At 36.7% G+C, this 14,902-nt stretch overlaps 1 protein-coding gene across 2 annotated transcripts in view; it reads left to right on the plus strand.

Moving 5' to 3' along the window:
• The first annotated feature begins 8,657 nt into the window (after window positions 1-8,657).
• The window catches only part of LOC149173681 (transcription factor GTE6-like), a 359,882-nt gene continuing 353,637 nt past the window's right edge, over window positions 8,658-14,902 (plus strand). Inside the window, exon 1 of one of the 2 annotated variants that reach the window (XM_089424694.1) lies at window positions 8,658-9,353. In XM_089424694.1, the coding sequence (XP_089280820.1) occupies window positions 8,955-9,353 (399 nt within the window). In that variant the 5' untranslated portion in view covers window positions 8,658-8,954. The remainder of the gene's footprint in view (window positions 9,354-14,902) is intronic. The other variant, XM_089424693.1, reaches the window with a different exon arrangement.

A 14,902-nucleotide genomic window follows, 5' to 3' on the forward strand; every position in this document is an offset into this window, starting at 1 on the left:
AATGATGCTTTGCAAAACATAAATAACATTAAAGATATTGTTACTTCTAAGTTCAAAGAAAAATTGTGGTGTGAGAAAGATTTAGCGTCTAAAAGAAAATTAAGCTATTATAAGAAGGTCATCAACCCCACCCTTGAAGATCAAAAATATCTCTCTATTCTAACTAGCTCAAAAAAGAAAATTAATATAGCAAAGATTAGAACGAATTCTCATGAGCTCCATAATGAGACTGGCCGCTGGGTAGTTCCTAAAACGCCATGGATGGAAAGGATCTGCCATATTTGTGAGAATAAGAGCATCGAGGATGAAAACCACTTCCTCTTAGAGTGCCCTGCATACAACCACATTAGATCTCAATTTCACAACCTTTGTTACAATACTGACCTTTCTAGCCTTTTACAATGCCAAAATTATAGTGAACTCGGGAGGCTTCTCTCCAAGCTTTTTGAGCATCGGAATAAAATCTTAAATCAAAATAAATAATTTGTCTTTTTAGGTCCGATAGATCATTATTTGGTCTCAGTGGACGTTAACAACCATCATCATCATCATAAGAATATTTTATTTTACATTGGTTGTCAAAACCACAAATTCTAAAACCACATATAAATAATTGAGTCAAAATATTTACATAACATTACAACATCTCTTTATACTAAACTAAAATAAAATGCAAATAATATGAAAATTAAACAATATTTTAATTTTAATTTATATAAAATGCAAATAATATGAAAATTAAACAATATTTTAATTTTAATTTATATTATTTAATTTTTATGTGAGAGAATTACGCATACGTCATTTAGGAAGAACTAAATTCGAATAAAAAAATAAAATCATTCCTTTCACCAATTTAACTAGACCTGATTAATCCACATTACACTCCAAATAATTAAATTCATATTATTAAAATTATAATAATTATAATAATATTAAAATACAACCTCTTAAAAATAATTATAAATTTATATATAAATTTTTCCCATTAAGATAGCTTTTAGAGAATGGCAAAATTATTATGTATTATTATTATATTAATATTTTAATATGAAAAGAAATATTATGTTATAATTGGTAAATGTTATTTATTTAGTGATTTGAGAGGCGTTTCTAGTATGGAGTAGATCTCAAATTTAAATACGTAAATATTTAATATATAGTGTTTAACATTTAACATTTAATATTTTTAATCTAATGTTGGTTCTATTTAAAAATTAATCTAATTGTCCAAGGTTTTTAATTTCAACTTAAGGTGGATGAGGAATTGTTGACATTTTTATTTTATTTTATTAAATTGAGGATCTAGATTGATTCTCAAGGGAATATGCTCAACATATGTTTAGTCTTAATGCTTATCAATGACTCTAGTCTATTAAAGAGTTTGTTAGGTTACATTGACTTTTAATAAATTTAAAAAACTAGATTTGTGCTAGGTGACTCCCCACCCACCAATTTTCTAGGGATTTGAGATTATACCAATTCTAATAAGTTCCTCATTACTATTTATAACATTCATTTATAGAGGCCAATATTTCTTGGAGAGCCAAAACTCTTATTGCTCGGTTAAGGACTAATTCTCATCAACTCCATTATAAAACAGGGCGCCGGAAAAGGCCAAAATAAGTGTGGGAGGAAAGAGTATGTATTTTTTGTTCTTATGGAAAAGTGGAAACAGAAAAACATTTCATTTTAGAATGAAAGGCCTTCAAACACAACATAGAAAGTTATGCAGATATTTTGGAGCTAGCTCTTGGGATAATCTATTCAACGAGAAGTTTGTCGAAAAGACGGGAGGGCTTATTGTGAGACTTCATGCGAAAATGGTTGAATACATCAACCAGATGAAGAAACAGGGCTTATTGAGACTTCACGGGAAAATGGTTGAATACATCACCCAGATGAGAAACAATCTGTCCCATAGGCTAAAGACAATCTGTCCCATAGACTATCTTTAGCCTCGTGGACATTAAAATATTTTTTCTTTATATAAGCAAATTTTATTTAGCAAAATGGTCCATTACTTTTAATAAATTTAAATGATAAGTTCCTCATTATTATTTATAACATTCATTTATATATAAACAACTTTTATTTATCAAAATGGTTCATTACTTTTAATAAATTTAAAAAATTATATTTGTGCCATGTCGCTGCCCACCCACCAATTTCCCAGGGATTTGAGATTATTCCAATTCTAATAAGTTCCTCCATGATAAGTTTCTCATTATATTAGTAAGACATTCTTCGTGTTGCAATAATTTTTTTGGTTATATTTATGAAGTCTTTGACTATATCAACCACATCAATATTTTTAATGTGGTTATACTAATTATTATGGGTGTTGTCTAACTTATAGACTAAATGACATTTTTCACAATGTTTTTTCTAGTTAATTTTAATCAAAATCTCACAAAGATTTTTTAAAGTTTGAGTTTAAATTGTTTACTATGCATAATTGGAGTGCCCCAGGGTTTTTCACGGTGTTGAATCCATTTATGCATTCAAAAATGTATTTTAAACAACAAAAATATTGAACTTGTATTGCCGGATATTGGTGAATTCGAGTGACAAAAGGCTATTTCGTAAGTTGAGTGCACCATTATTATGTATAAACACCATAAATTTAAAATATAAAGAGGTTTACGAAAAAAGAGGTATGGTAAAAAAGAAAAATATAAATAAACCAGAGGTATGGTAAATAAATAAAATTATATCAAATAAGATTAGAAATCAATTTCTAAGTATATACCAAGCCTATGGGTCAAATACCATGGTAAATAAATAAAATATCTTTTTATATTTACTCCATAAACCTCTTTATATTTAGGAACACTAAAAAAAAGGTTTTATTTAGGTGAAGCCTATGGGCCAAATTGGTATTAATACCATGCAAAAAAACCTGAATAATCCTAATATTAATATTAAAAGATTATTATTATTATTAAATCTAATATTCATATTAATATATTATAATACTAATATTATTAAATTTAATAACTTTGGATTAATACAATATTAAATTTGTTATATATTAATATATCATGATATATATTAACTCTAGATATATATGGGAGGGAAGAACAAAGACGTAGAGTGATAGAGGTGGAGAGATAGGGGGAGTGACAAGGGAGAGATGAAGATAAACTAAAGGAAATGGGAGAGAGGAATGAAGAGAGAGAGAGGGAGAGGAGAAAGAGAGCTAGAGAGGAGTAAGAGTGGGAGAGGGAGACATAAAGATGGAGCGGCGAGAGAGAGAAGGAGAGAGGGAGAGAGAAGGAGAGAGAGAGGGAGAAGGAGAGAGAGAGGGAGATAGTGAGATGATTGGAGGGCAGAGAGAGAGAGAGAGAGAGAGAGAGAGAGCGAGGTATGAGAGAAAGGGAGAGAGAGGAGGAGAGAGGGATGGATAAAGAGATGGAGTTGGAGGGCGAGAGAGGGAGGGAAGAAGAAAGACATAGAGAGTGAGAAATGGAGAGAGAGAGGGAGTGACAAGGGAGAGATTTAGAGAGAGTGTCAATGTTTAGGGGTGAGATAAAGAGACAAAGAAGGAGAGTTGGAGAGAAGGGGGGAGATAAGGAGAAAGGGAGGGATATAGTAACATAGTTGGAGAGAGAGAGAGAGTGATTGATGGGGGAAGAGAGAGGGAGGTAGGAGAGAAAGGGGGAGAGAGGAAGGACGAGAGAGAGGAGGAGAGAAGGAGGGATAGATATATGGAGTTGGAGGGGGAGAGAGGGAGTGAAGAAGAGAGACACAGAGAGTGAGAAGCGGAGAGAGAGAGGGAGTGACAAGGGAGAGATGGAGGAAGAGTGTGTATGTTTGGGGGTGAGATAGATAGACGGAGAAGGAGAGATGGAGAGAAGGAGGGCAAGAAGGAGAGAGGGAGAGATATAGTAACAGAGTTGGAGAGAGAGAGAGAGAGGTGGGAGAGAAAGGGGGAGAGAGGAAGGAAGAGAGAGAGGATGTGAGAGAGTGGAGAGAGGGAGGGAAAGAGAGATAGAGTTGGAGGGGGAGAAAGAGGGAGCTACAAAGAAAGGCATAGAGAGAGAAATGTGGAGAGAGAGAGGGAGTGATAAGGAAGATGGAGAGAGAGGGAGAGAGGACAACATGAGGGAAGAGCGATAGAAGCGGGGGAGAGGGAGAGAAGGGGAAGAGAGATAGAGAGAGAGGGAGAGGAGTAGGGAGTGATAGATATATAGATTGGAGAAAGAGAGTGCATGTTTTGGGGGTGATATAGAGAGACATAGGGAGATAGAGATATAAATGAAAGGTGGAGAGAGGGAAGAAGAGAGAGACGGAGATAGGGAGGGAGGGACAAAGAGATTGATAGATATTGAGTGAGAGCATGTGTGTGTTTGGGGGGGTGAGATAGAGAGACAAAGAAGGAGTGATGGAAGGAGATATTGATATAGATGGAGGGGGGAGAGAGGGAAGACGATTTATTTGCACTAGATGCATTGATTTCAATGTAGATGGTGATTTATAATCCTATTTGATTGCTTGCACTAAATGCATTAGTTTTAGTATAGATGTTGATTTATAATGATATTTGATTGCTTGCATTATATGCATTGATTTCAATGTAAATGATTTCTAATCCTATTTGATTGCTTGCACTAAATGCATTGATTTTAATGTAGATGGTGATTTATAATCCTATTTGATTTCTTGCACGAGATGCATTACTTTGAATGTAGATGATTTATAATTATATTTGATTGTTTGTACTAGATGCATTGATTTCAATGTAGATGATTTCTAATCCTATTTGATAGCTTGCACGAAATGCATTGATTTCAGTGTAGATGGTGTTTATAATCCTATTTGATTGTTTGCACTAGATGCATTGATTTCAGTGTAGATGTTGGTTTCTGATCCTATTTGGTTACATGCACTAGATGCATTGATTTTAGCGTAGATGTTGATTTCTAATCATATTTGATTACTTGCATTAGATGCATTGATTTCAGTGTAGATGTTTTATAATATTATTTGATTGCTTGCATTAGATGCATTAATTCAATGTAGATGTTGATTTATGATTTGATGTAATTAGATGTATGATGGTACATTAATTTTGAAGTCATTGGATTAACAATGTGCATTGACTTTAGTGTAAGCACAAAAAGTTATTAACAATGTACATTGATTTTGTGTTATAGTAATTCAACCTATTAATATTGGAGAGCAAGAGAGACAAGGTATGATGTTTACTACAACAACTCAAGCTAAAGATTTAAATGGTTTACGATTTCAACTGTCCTTTTCATATAATCGATATGAAAAGATGACAAAACTAACAAGGGTGACAATAAGAATAGTAGAAGAAAATAGTTTGAGATTGATCACAATGAAGACTATTTGTAATTGACTACATTCTTATTATTCACATTTTCTATCATTCAACACTATTACATTGTCACTTTGCATTCAAAATTTTTATTTCATCATTTTTCATCATTAAAGTTATTAACAATATTTATCATCTCAACAAACTGAGGTAACTAAGCAAATTTAAAATTAAAATGACCAGATAAATCTCAGACATATTTAGCATATTTAAAATGATTATATTAATATTAGATGTATTTACATATTATTGATAAAATTAATCATATGTTCGATAGATTTTCCTTGGTCGCACACGACTGAAACCAACCTAGATCCATCTTAACTCCAAGCATTCTTGTTTCCTCCCAAAGTGGGCATTATGGGTCCTCCCTACAAAGGGGGCAGATTTAGCCATGTGAGGTGCACCAATTTAAAAAAGGTCTCTGCTTGTCAGGTTCTTACGCTGCTGGACGGGATCAGTTCACATAGGTGGGCGGGTTCCTTACTTAAAGGAGCGAAAAAAGGTGAAGGTGGTTGGTTGGGTCAAAATACTCACTAGGGGTTCTCGCTGCTGGTGTTGGATCTTTAACGAGTAGTAGCAGTTCCAGGTCCCAATTAAGCGTCGAGAGAGATCAAATCTCTCAAGGTGCAAACCTTTCCTCAAATTTTGCACTCAAAAAAGAAGTTTGCACCTAGAGAGATTTGATCCCTTTCAACGCTTGATAGATCCAGAGTTAAGATAGATCTAGGCTAGTAAATATTTTATAGGTGAAAAATATGTTTATAAAAGCAAAGAGAACTAAAAAAATATATTTAATGGTAATTATTATTATTACATTTTTCAAAAAATATTTTATAAATGATCTTTTGAGCATTTCTCTATATTTATCGAAGATATGTGATGAATTAAAAAGAGATTTTTGAGCATTCCCTTACATTTACGAATGCTACTCAACTTTTTCTTAAAAGCATTAGTTAAGAAATTCCTAATCACTTCTCCATAATAATATCAAATACATTTTAAAGTATATTTCATAGAGAAACTTTAAATCATTTCTTCACATTTATAGATAATATGTGATACAAATTTATTGAGATTGGTTTTTTCACATTTATGGATAATATCTAATACAAATTATTGATATTGGTTAGAATATCTAACTTGATAAGGATATTAACTAAGACATACAACAAAAACACAAGTTAGAAAATTCACCACTTGAATTAATTCCACAAATTAATTATTAATTTTATTATGTTTAATATTTAAACATACAGAAATAGAATTCTCAAAGCTTCAATTTGCCTTGGCTCAGGATCAAACAACTATGCAGAACTTCAATCCTTGAAACTATTATTGTGTTGGCTTATTCAATTGGGGATGGGATCAGTTCAAATATTTGGTGACTCATTAAATGTTATTAACTGGTTTAACGGAGTACAAAGATGTCAAAATTATATTTTGATTCCAATCTTGGAAGAAATTTTGCATTTAAAAATGAGTTTTGATCTCATCACCATTTGCCACATCTACAGGGAGCAAAATTTAGAGGCAAACCACCTTTCTAAGGAAGGTTTGCAACATGATTTTTCTCCACGGTGAAGCTGCGGGGAGTACTGGGAGCTGCAAGGAGTAGTGAGGAGCTGTGAAGCGAAGTGGTGAGGGCGAGAGGAGCGTGAGCGCTGAGGGTTTGCGTGTGGAGCGAGGCCGATAGTGAGGGCATCTTTGAGTTTCATTTTCAGCTGAAAGAACAGGGATCACAAGGGTTTTAGGGGGACACCACAGCGGATAGGGTTTCACCGGCGACACCGCGGAGTTTTTCTCCTCCGTCCTCGACTTGCAGGCTCAGCTCATCCTTGGCAGCGGCGCGGGTGCGGGATATTGTCTTCTGGTCTTTTATTTTTCTCTGAGCGGGGGCGAGGTGGCTACCCTTGCCGCCTCTGCCCTCGGCCTCGCCTCTGCTCTGGTGGGTTTTCTCCTTCTCGGCAGCAGTTTGGTTTGTTCTGGCCACGGCATATCCTTTGGCGCGTTGAGGGAACAGAGGCGCTCTGCACTGTTTCGTGCCGCATCTATGGAAGTTTCCGCTGGTCTTTTTCTGTAGGCAGATGTGGATGATTGAGGCAGTGTTTCTACCTCTGTTTTTCGTCTGATTCGGGTGGAGAGTTTGAGGGGGCGGGGAAGGAGTGGCTACCTTTGCTGCTCTCTTCCTCATTTCGTGCCTCTCCTTTTGTATTGGGCGGACAGATCTAGCGCTATTTGTTCTCTTTTTCTATCCACAGAAGCTTGTCTGCTTGGTGCATTGGTGCCATCTTCTGCACCTCTGCACTTTTTTGTTTTTCTTGTAATAGATGGGTTGCCTCTTCAGGTCTGTTATTTCAGGGGCACAATATTGGCCTTTTGGGGTATATTTTGGGCACTGTTATGCAGATTAACTGGGGTTTATACCTTTATTTGCTGCCCTGTCTGAGGGCATTTCTGGATACTTCTTTTGGAGTATATTTGTAAGTGGCTCTGCCCACGTTTCTGCATATGCTTCAAGCATTATGTAATCTTCTTATATGAATATAAGACAATCATGCTTTTTCTTCCTTAAAAAAGGAAGGTTTGCAATAGGTTTTGGGCCACTTGTGCATGACCGAAGTGGAGGATGAAAGGATCCGTGTGCCAGATCATCAACCATACAATTTTTGAACAACTTGGCCTGACAATAATGTTTATCTTTGATCAGCTCAACTATTTTTGTTGAGAGATTACGATATATCAGACTTTTAATAGTTGGGTAGATACTAGTATTTATTTTTTGTTTTTGAAAAAACAGACTATTGTATAGGTCGTTTTCTCCCTGAATAGAGAGACCCAAGAATTGGAAATGGATATTTTAATCTATGAGACTGAGTAGTATGGGCTACCATCAATTCCGCTATAGCCTTACTATGTTTTTTTAAGTAAACATAAAATACTCAAAATACTTAATTACATCTACATATATATAACTTTTTATAAAGTTCAATTCACACACACACCGCTGGAAAACCTCGTTACCAACACACACATAAAATTATTTTTAAAAGACCACCGGTGAAAAACCTCGTTACCAATAGAAACTTATTACATAACCTCTGTACTAATAAATACTTTGTTATACTTCATTTTTGGGTCGATATTATCATTATGACCCCACACACGCGTGAAAACCTCGTTACCAAGACACACATAAAAATATTTTTAAAAGGCCACCGGTGAAAAACCTCGTTTTTCTAGAAACTTATTACATACGCTCCGTACTAATAAATACTTTGTTATACTTCATTTTTGGGTCGATATTATCATTATGACGATGAAACTTTGCGAAAACCTCAAGAGACATTTCGTTCCATGCTTAGAAAGCCCTTCGTCCACGGGTTTGAATGGGTCGACCCTGCTGGTGGAAGGCGTTCGTGTTTATAGCAATACCAATGGCAAAGCCAAATACCCCATAAATAAAAATTCTTTTGACCATTGGTCAATCTATAAATACCCATGATACTTTCATGTTCACCATTGCTGTCTCACTGGATCTCATCCTTTTGTATTTTGCAATGAGGCTCCTAATGCCGGTTTCGCCATTCCCAAATGCATAGTTGTGATGAAAACAATGTCCGAAATTTCAAAAAATTCAGAAATCCCAGTCACCCTTGATTGGAACAGCACTGACAACAGCGGATCAAATGCAGGGCCTGACATTGTTGGGTATTTGAAGTTCAAAATTTCAGAAATTATCAATCAACCAAGAAGCCCAACAATTCATAATTCTGAAAAGGGCATGGTGTCCCAACTTAATTGTGGCAATCTGACTGAAGAAACTGAGAAAAATGGCGGGGCTTACAGACAAAATCAACATATACTTGAAAACGGACACAATTCAGCGAGGATGAAGTGCTTATTTGAAGGTGGTGTGGGGGTAGGACTGGCAGAAACTCAGAAGGAACGGTTGAAGAATTATCTCAAGGAAAGTGTTGCAATCATGAACGCAGAAGTGGATGAGGTTCTGGAAACTTTCTTCCATGTGTATATTTATATACATGTCGCTTGTTCTTTTCTGTTTTTGAGAAGTTATTTATTTATTTATTTTTATAATTATTGTCTATTCAAAATTTAAATGGTAAAAAATATCTCAGTTGCCAAAATATCTCCTCACCAACACGGTTCAAATTTTAAAGGCAGGGCCATATTTCATTTTGAAGGGCTATAACCAGTTTAATCTTTCTATATTAACAGCCTAAGGTATGCTTTTCATTTGTCAATGGAAGAAGATCAGTGAAGTGTTCACCCTAAATATTGGGCAACACAATTTTATAAACAGTTTCACCAAAACAAATGCAAATTGATAATAGTGGGATTGTTCTCTTGGGAATAATGTTACACTGTGTTTTTCTTTTCAATGAGTCCACAAAGTGTGATTTTTAGTGAAAATTTCATGACTTTTAACGCTTCACAGCAGAAGTGTGTACTAGTTTTATCATCATGTATAAGTTTTATAAGCTACCATGGCTATTCCCTTTGAATTGGAAGCATTCCCTGCCACCTGGTTCAGAATATTCTTTGAAGGCCTACTCCTTTTGAACTTGCTCCTAGAAGCCTCCTACTCCTAAACATCCTACAAAGTCATCTCATACCATGAGATCTTGACGGATTTGGAAGGATCTGCTGACTGCTCCTCCCCACTTGAACCTGAAGGTCGACTCCCTTTGCTCAACCTTCAGATCTTCTTGCTCCTTGTTTTCTGTCACTGTTCGACTGCCTGCCATTGCTCAAATAGGCTGGCCCTTTAGCCTATAAAAGTTGCCCCTCTCTAGCTCCAATGATGTGGCCATCGTCAGAGCTAGATCCCATGGTTTTGATCAGTGCCTGTCCATCTTGGAACACTACAACAAACCCCTTATTCTCTATCATAGAGACCGAGAGTAAACTTCTCCTGAGTTCTGGCGCACATAGCACGCCCTTCACTTTCAACATGCCTCTTGATTCAAGATGGAATATCACAACCCCATCTCCCTTGATTGCATGTTTGGTATTGACACTGAAATCCACATGCGTCTTTGAGTCCCAATTTGTTAGGTTATCAAACAACTTTTGTGCTTCTGGCATATGATGTGTGGTTCCACTATCCAATAGTCGAGCACCAATTGGTATGGTGCTTGAGGAAAGGTAGGAAATAAATGTGAATTCCTTCTCAAACTTCTCGGTAAACTCTTCCACCTGAGCTTCTGCCCATGCAACTACAAGTAACTGCGTACCCTTTTTGCCCTTCTTCTGCTCTAAATTTATAGATAAGGTTTCTAACAACTCTCCACCTTCAACTCTTTAGTTTACACTAAGAAACTTCAAGAAGTCTTAAATTGTCATCCACAACATACTTGGAGATTAAGTCATTACATTAAAATTCATCATTACATTATGTAAAACCCTCAAAGGAGGGGTGACGTCCACATGGAAGGAAGTCGACTTGTTTGAAGGAGGCAACAATTTGCTTTACTTGGCTAATATTTTGCTTGAGAATGGCTTGTGAATTTCCATGAATGCACCAACTGGAGTTTAATCTTCTAACTATTAGCAGTTTATTTGTTTATGACAAATAACGATTAAATCACTGATGCATTCTTCACAATAAAAATACCGCGGAATTATAAAATAGGAACTGAGAAATAGATGCACTCACAATAAAAATGACACCGATATTTTTGGACTAAACGTTCTCGGAAAAACCTCGAAGGGAAAACTGGTGCAGTAGGTGAGGGTTTATTTTATTATGCAGCGATTTGAAAAATATTACAACTGGATGCCCAACTGGCAATCCTCTAGAAATATTCTAGCAAAATATCTTGAGATAAATTATCTCCTTCTACAATCAAGTCAGCCTCCTTTGGCATGTTCTCACTTCCTGCACTAGGCATCTAAAATGCCCACTGTTGGTTGAAGGGAATTTTGTACAACCTGGAATCTAACTCTATATGCGCTATCCTGCCTCCCTTTGCCTCTAGAATGAAATCACTCTGCGTTTCGGACAAGCTTCCCATCGCCGACAACTAAATTGATCCCCTTCCGGCAACTCGCACTGGCGTTTCTGGGAAACTCTCTAGAATCTTGCTCCCAAAGTTTCTGCTGCTCCCTCTCTCCGATGCTCTTCCCTTGGCTCAAACTGCTTCCTCACTGAAAACTGCGAACTGGGTAGCTCGATTTGCCTCTCACAACTGATCACACTGATGCTATCTCCAAGCCCTTTGACCTGCTCTTATAATCCTCTTGTTGGGGTCTCAATGGCTATGATTTAATCTCCATCGACTGCTAAGATCAATTAGAATTCATCAATAGAAGTCTTTGGAGCAATCTCGAGCATCCTTAATTAATTAACTTTAGTTTACGATTTTTCCTAAGTTAGGCTTAGGAAATATTTTAACTATGGAAAATTAATTTAACTAAGGTGTTTCCCAAGCTTATCTTGCGAAACCTTTTCTGGGTTTTGGAGATCTAGTGTTCCTTAGCCTCTTAGCATCATTTGAGACTAAACCACCTGTAAACCACCTGTCTGTTGCTATCATATCCATCACTAAAGCTAACACTCCCTCTTAGCGAAGGAGGTGTTCTCCACTATACCCATCTGTTCTCTGAAGTAGATGAACTTGGCTCTCCCTAGAGCCTTTGTGAGTATATCCGTGACATGTTGCTCTGTGGGAACATGTTGTAGCTGGACTACTCCACGCTAAACACCATCTCTTATGAAGTGGTATTGTATGTCTATATGTTTCAACCTATCATGAAACACCGGATTTTCGGAGAGCCTAATGCAACTTTGATTATCATAGTAGATATTGGTCGCCTCCATCTTTTGACTGAACAAACTCACTAGTAGCTTCCAAAGCCAAATAACTTCGCATGTGGCTGTGTTAACTGCCATGTACTCTGCCTCTACAGAGCTTAGTGCCACGAACTTCTGCTTCCTGCTGCACCAAGGCACTACTCCTGATCCAATGCTGAAGCAACACGTTGATGTGCTCTTTCGATCCCCTGAACTGCCTGCCCACTTTGCTTATGTAAAACCACATAACCTGACACCATCACCTCGAGTATACCTTAACCCATTCTTCACTGTGTCATGCAAGTACCTCAGTATATGCCTCGTTGTTGTCCAATGCACTCTCTTGAGTCTTAGGTCCCACCATAACTGACTAAGAGTGTTGACTGCAAAGCAAATATCCGGTCTGGTATTGACCAGATACATGAGTGAACCAATGAGCTGTCTATATTGGGTTGGGTCAATGTCCTCGTTCTCTGATGCATCGATTTTCCTCTAGTTTGTAATCATAGGCGTGGACATAGGCCTACAATCCTACATCCAAAACCTCTTCAAGATTTCTATAATATATCTCCCTTGACCAATGAAGATCTCCCTGTCCCTTTGCCATACCTCCAGGCCTAGGAAGTAGTGCATCAGTCCCAAATCCTTCATGTCAAACTCTGCTTCCAGGTTCCTCTTGCAACCCTTTATGAGCCTTGATAACCATATCAGAATGAGGTTATCCACATACAATACTAGAATGAGTAGCTCACCCTCTACCTTCAGATAGTAAAGGTTGGGATCTGCATCACTCTTGACAAATCCTATCTGCTGTAAGTAGTTGTCAATCCGACCATACCACGTCCTCGGAGCTTGTTTGAGGCCGTATAGTGCTCTCTTAAGTTTGCACACGTGTGTGCCCCTCTCATGTGTCTCGAAGCCTTCTGGCTGTTCGATGTATACTTCCTCCTCTATCACTCCGTTCAACTGATTGGATGGAAGTATATTTGGCAACTAGGGAAAAGGTCTCCTCATAATCTATACCTTCCTTCTGCACATACCCCTTTGCTACGAACCTAGCCTTGTACTTCTCCACGCTGCCATCTACAACATACTTGATCTTATAGATCCACTGAGAGCTCACAACTGACCTATCCATAGGTCTTGACACTACGTCCCAAACATCATTCCTCATGATGGAGCTATACTCCTCCACCATGGTTTTGGAGAATCAAGTACCGCAACAATTAAAACAATTCTCCTTCTCTTTGATAATTGCTTGTGAACTTATGTTAGCTTCTTATTATTCTTTGTTAAATTATTTTCATCAAACAATTATCAAGACCATAAAACATGAAGATCATAAAAGACAATGGACACAAGATGTAGGCTCCAAGCCAGGGAAAAACCCCTCCAAGGGGGAAAACCCAAAAATAATTTCTTCTCTTCTTATAGAATTAGATCAAATGAGAAATCCAAGACCCAAATGCCAAGACCAAGTCCACTCACAAGCCCCAAGTCAGCCCTCCTTCCAAGCCTTTTCAACAAGTCAAAGTCTCCTCAAGTCAACAATAGTCAAACCCTTCCAAAAGCTAGTCAAACTTCAGATTTTGACCCTTGTAACAGAATTTTGGCCTCCTGCAACAGACCTGCAATTTTGGCCTTCCCGCAACTCTGAAATTTCGCACGTGTGAGATTTTCTAGGGCAGATTCTCTCTCTTTTAACTTTGCTTTTCTTCTCTTCTTTCCTTTGACTTCTTCCTTTGAATTCTCGCTGATTTTTGCTTCTTCTTGCACAAGAGATCAAACTTGCTTGATGTATTTTTCAAATGGGGTCAAGCTGCTCTTATATATACACATCTTAGGAGGTCAAATTGCCCGAAACAGGGTTGACTTGAAGAGGCAGGGCCAACTTGGTCTTGTAGTGACGAAAAATGACATTTTGACTCAAAACAAAATTCTTTTTACACTTTTTATACAAGTCAAAATAGGGCTTGACTTCTAGACTTATGACAAATATTATTTTGACTCAATAAACCCTAGAAGCATGAAGAACATGCTTGACCTAGAAGACAAATCAATTTGAGCCAAGGTTACTTGTGAGGGGGAGCAGGAACGGGGAGCGACATTTTCAAAAGCTCCTGGTTTGGGAGCGAATTTTTATATAATATATATTTTTATATATTTTGATGCATATATGTCAACAAAAGCATGTAGAATGATGAATTAGATATAAAAAGCATAAAAACATGGATTAAACCATATAACATCAATCATCTAGAAGTTATAATCTTCATCAATGATGTCCACAAGTTAGTAACATACAACACATCGAGTCTCATGATTCATCAATCTTAAAGTTTCAAGCTTTCAAAATTCAATATATAACATTTATCATCATTGATCACTAAAGTTGTACTTGTAACGATTACCATTACCAAGTAACCAAACGATAACAAAGAATATCTAACATGAAATGAAATGTTTCAACTTTCAATTTTCATGAAGCATCATATAACATATTCATAATTCATTACCAATGAGTTATAATTGCCAACTTCAAACTTCAAACTTAAATTGTCATAAGTTTACAAAAAATATCATAATAAATATGAAAGAGTCAACAATTACAAAAACGACTAGAAACTAGAAAGGACAAGTAAATCCATTATCTACTTCTAATGCTTGGGCCTCTTGCCACGAGAAATATCTAATTTCTGATAAAGCCGTGGTGGTCTGCTGGGAGTCTCCTCCCGCAT

The sequence above is a fragment of the Pinus tabuliformis genome, chromosome 4_2 (genome assembly GCF_031772625.1).
Source record: "Pinus tabuliformis cultivar Carrire ecotype Pingquan chromosome 4_2, CPIR1, whole genome shotgun sequence".
Lineage (NCBI taxonomy): Eukaryota > Viridiplantae > Streptophyta > Pinopsida > Pinales > Pinaceae > Pinus > Pinus tabuliformis.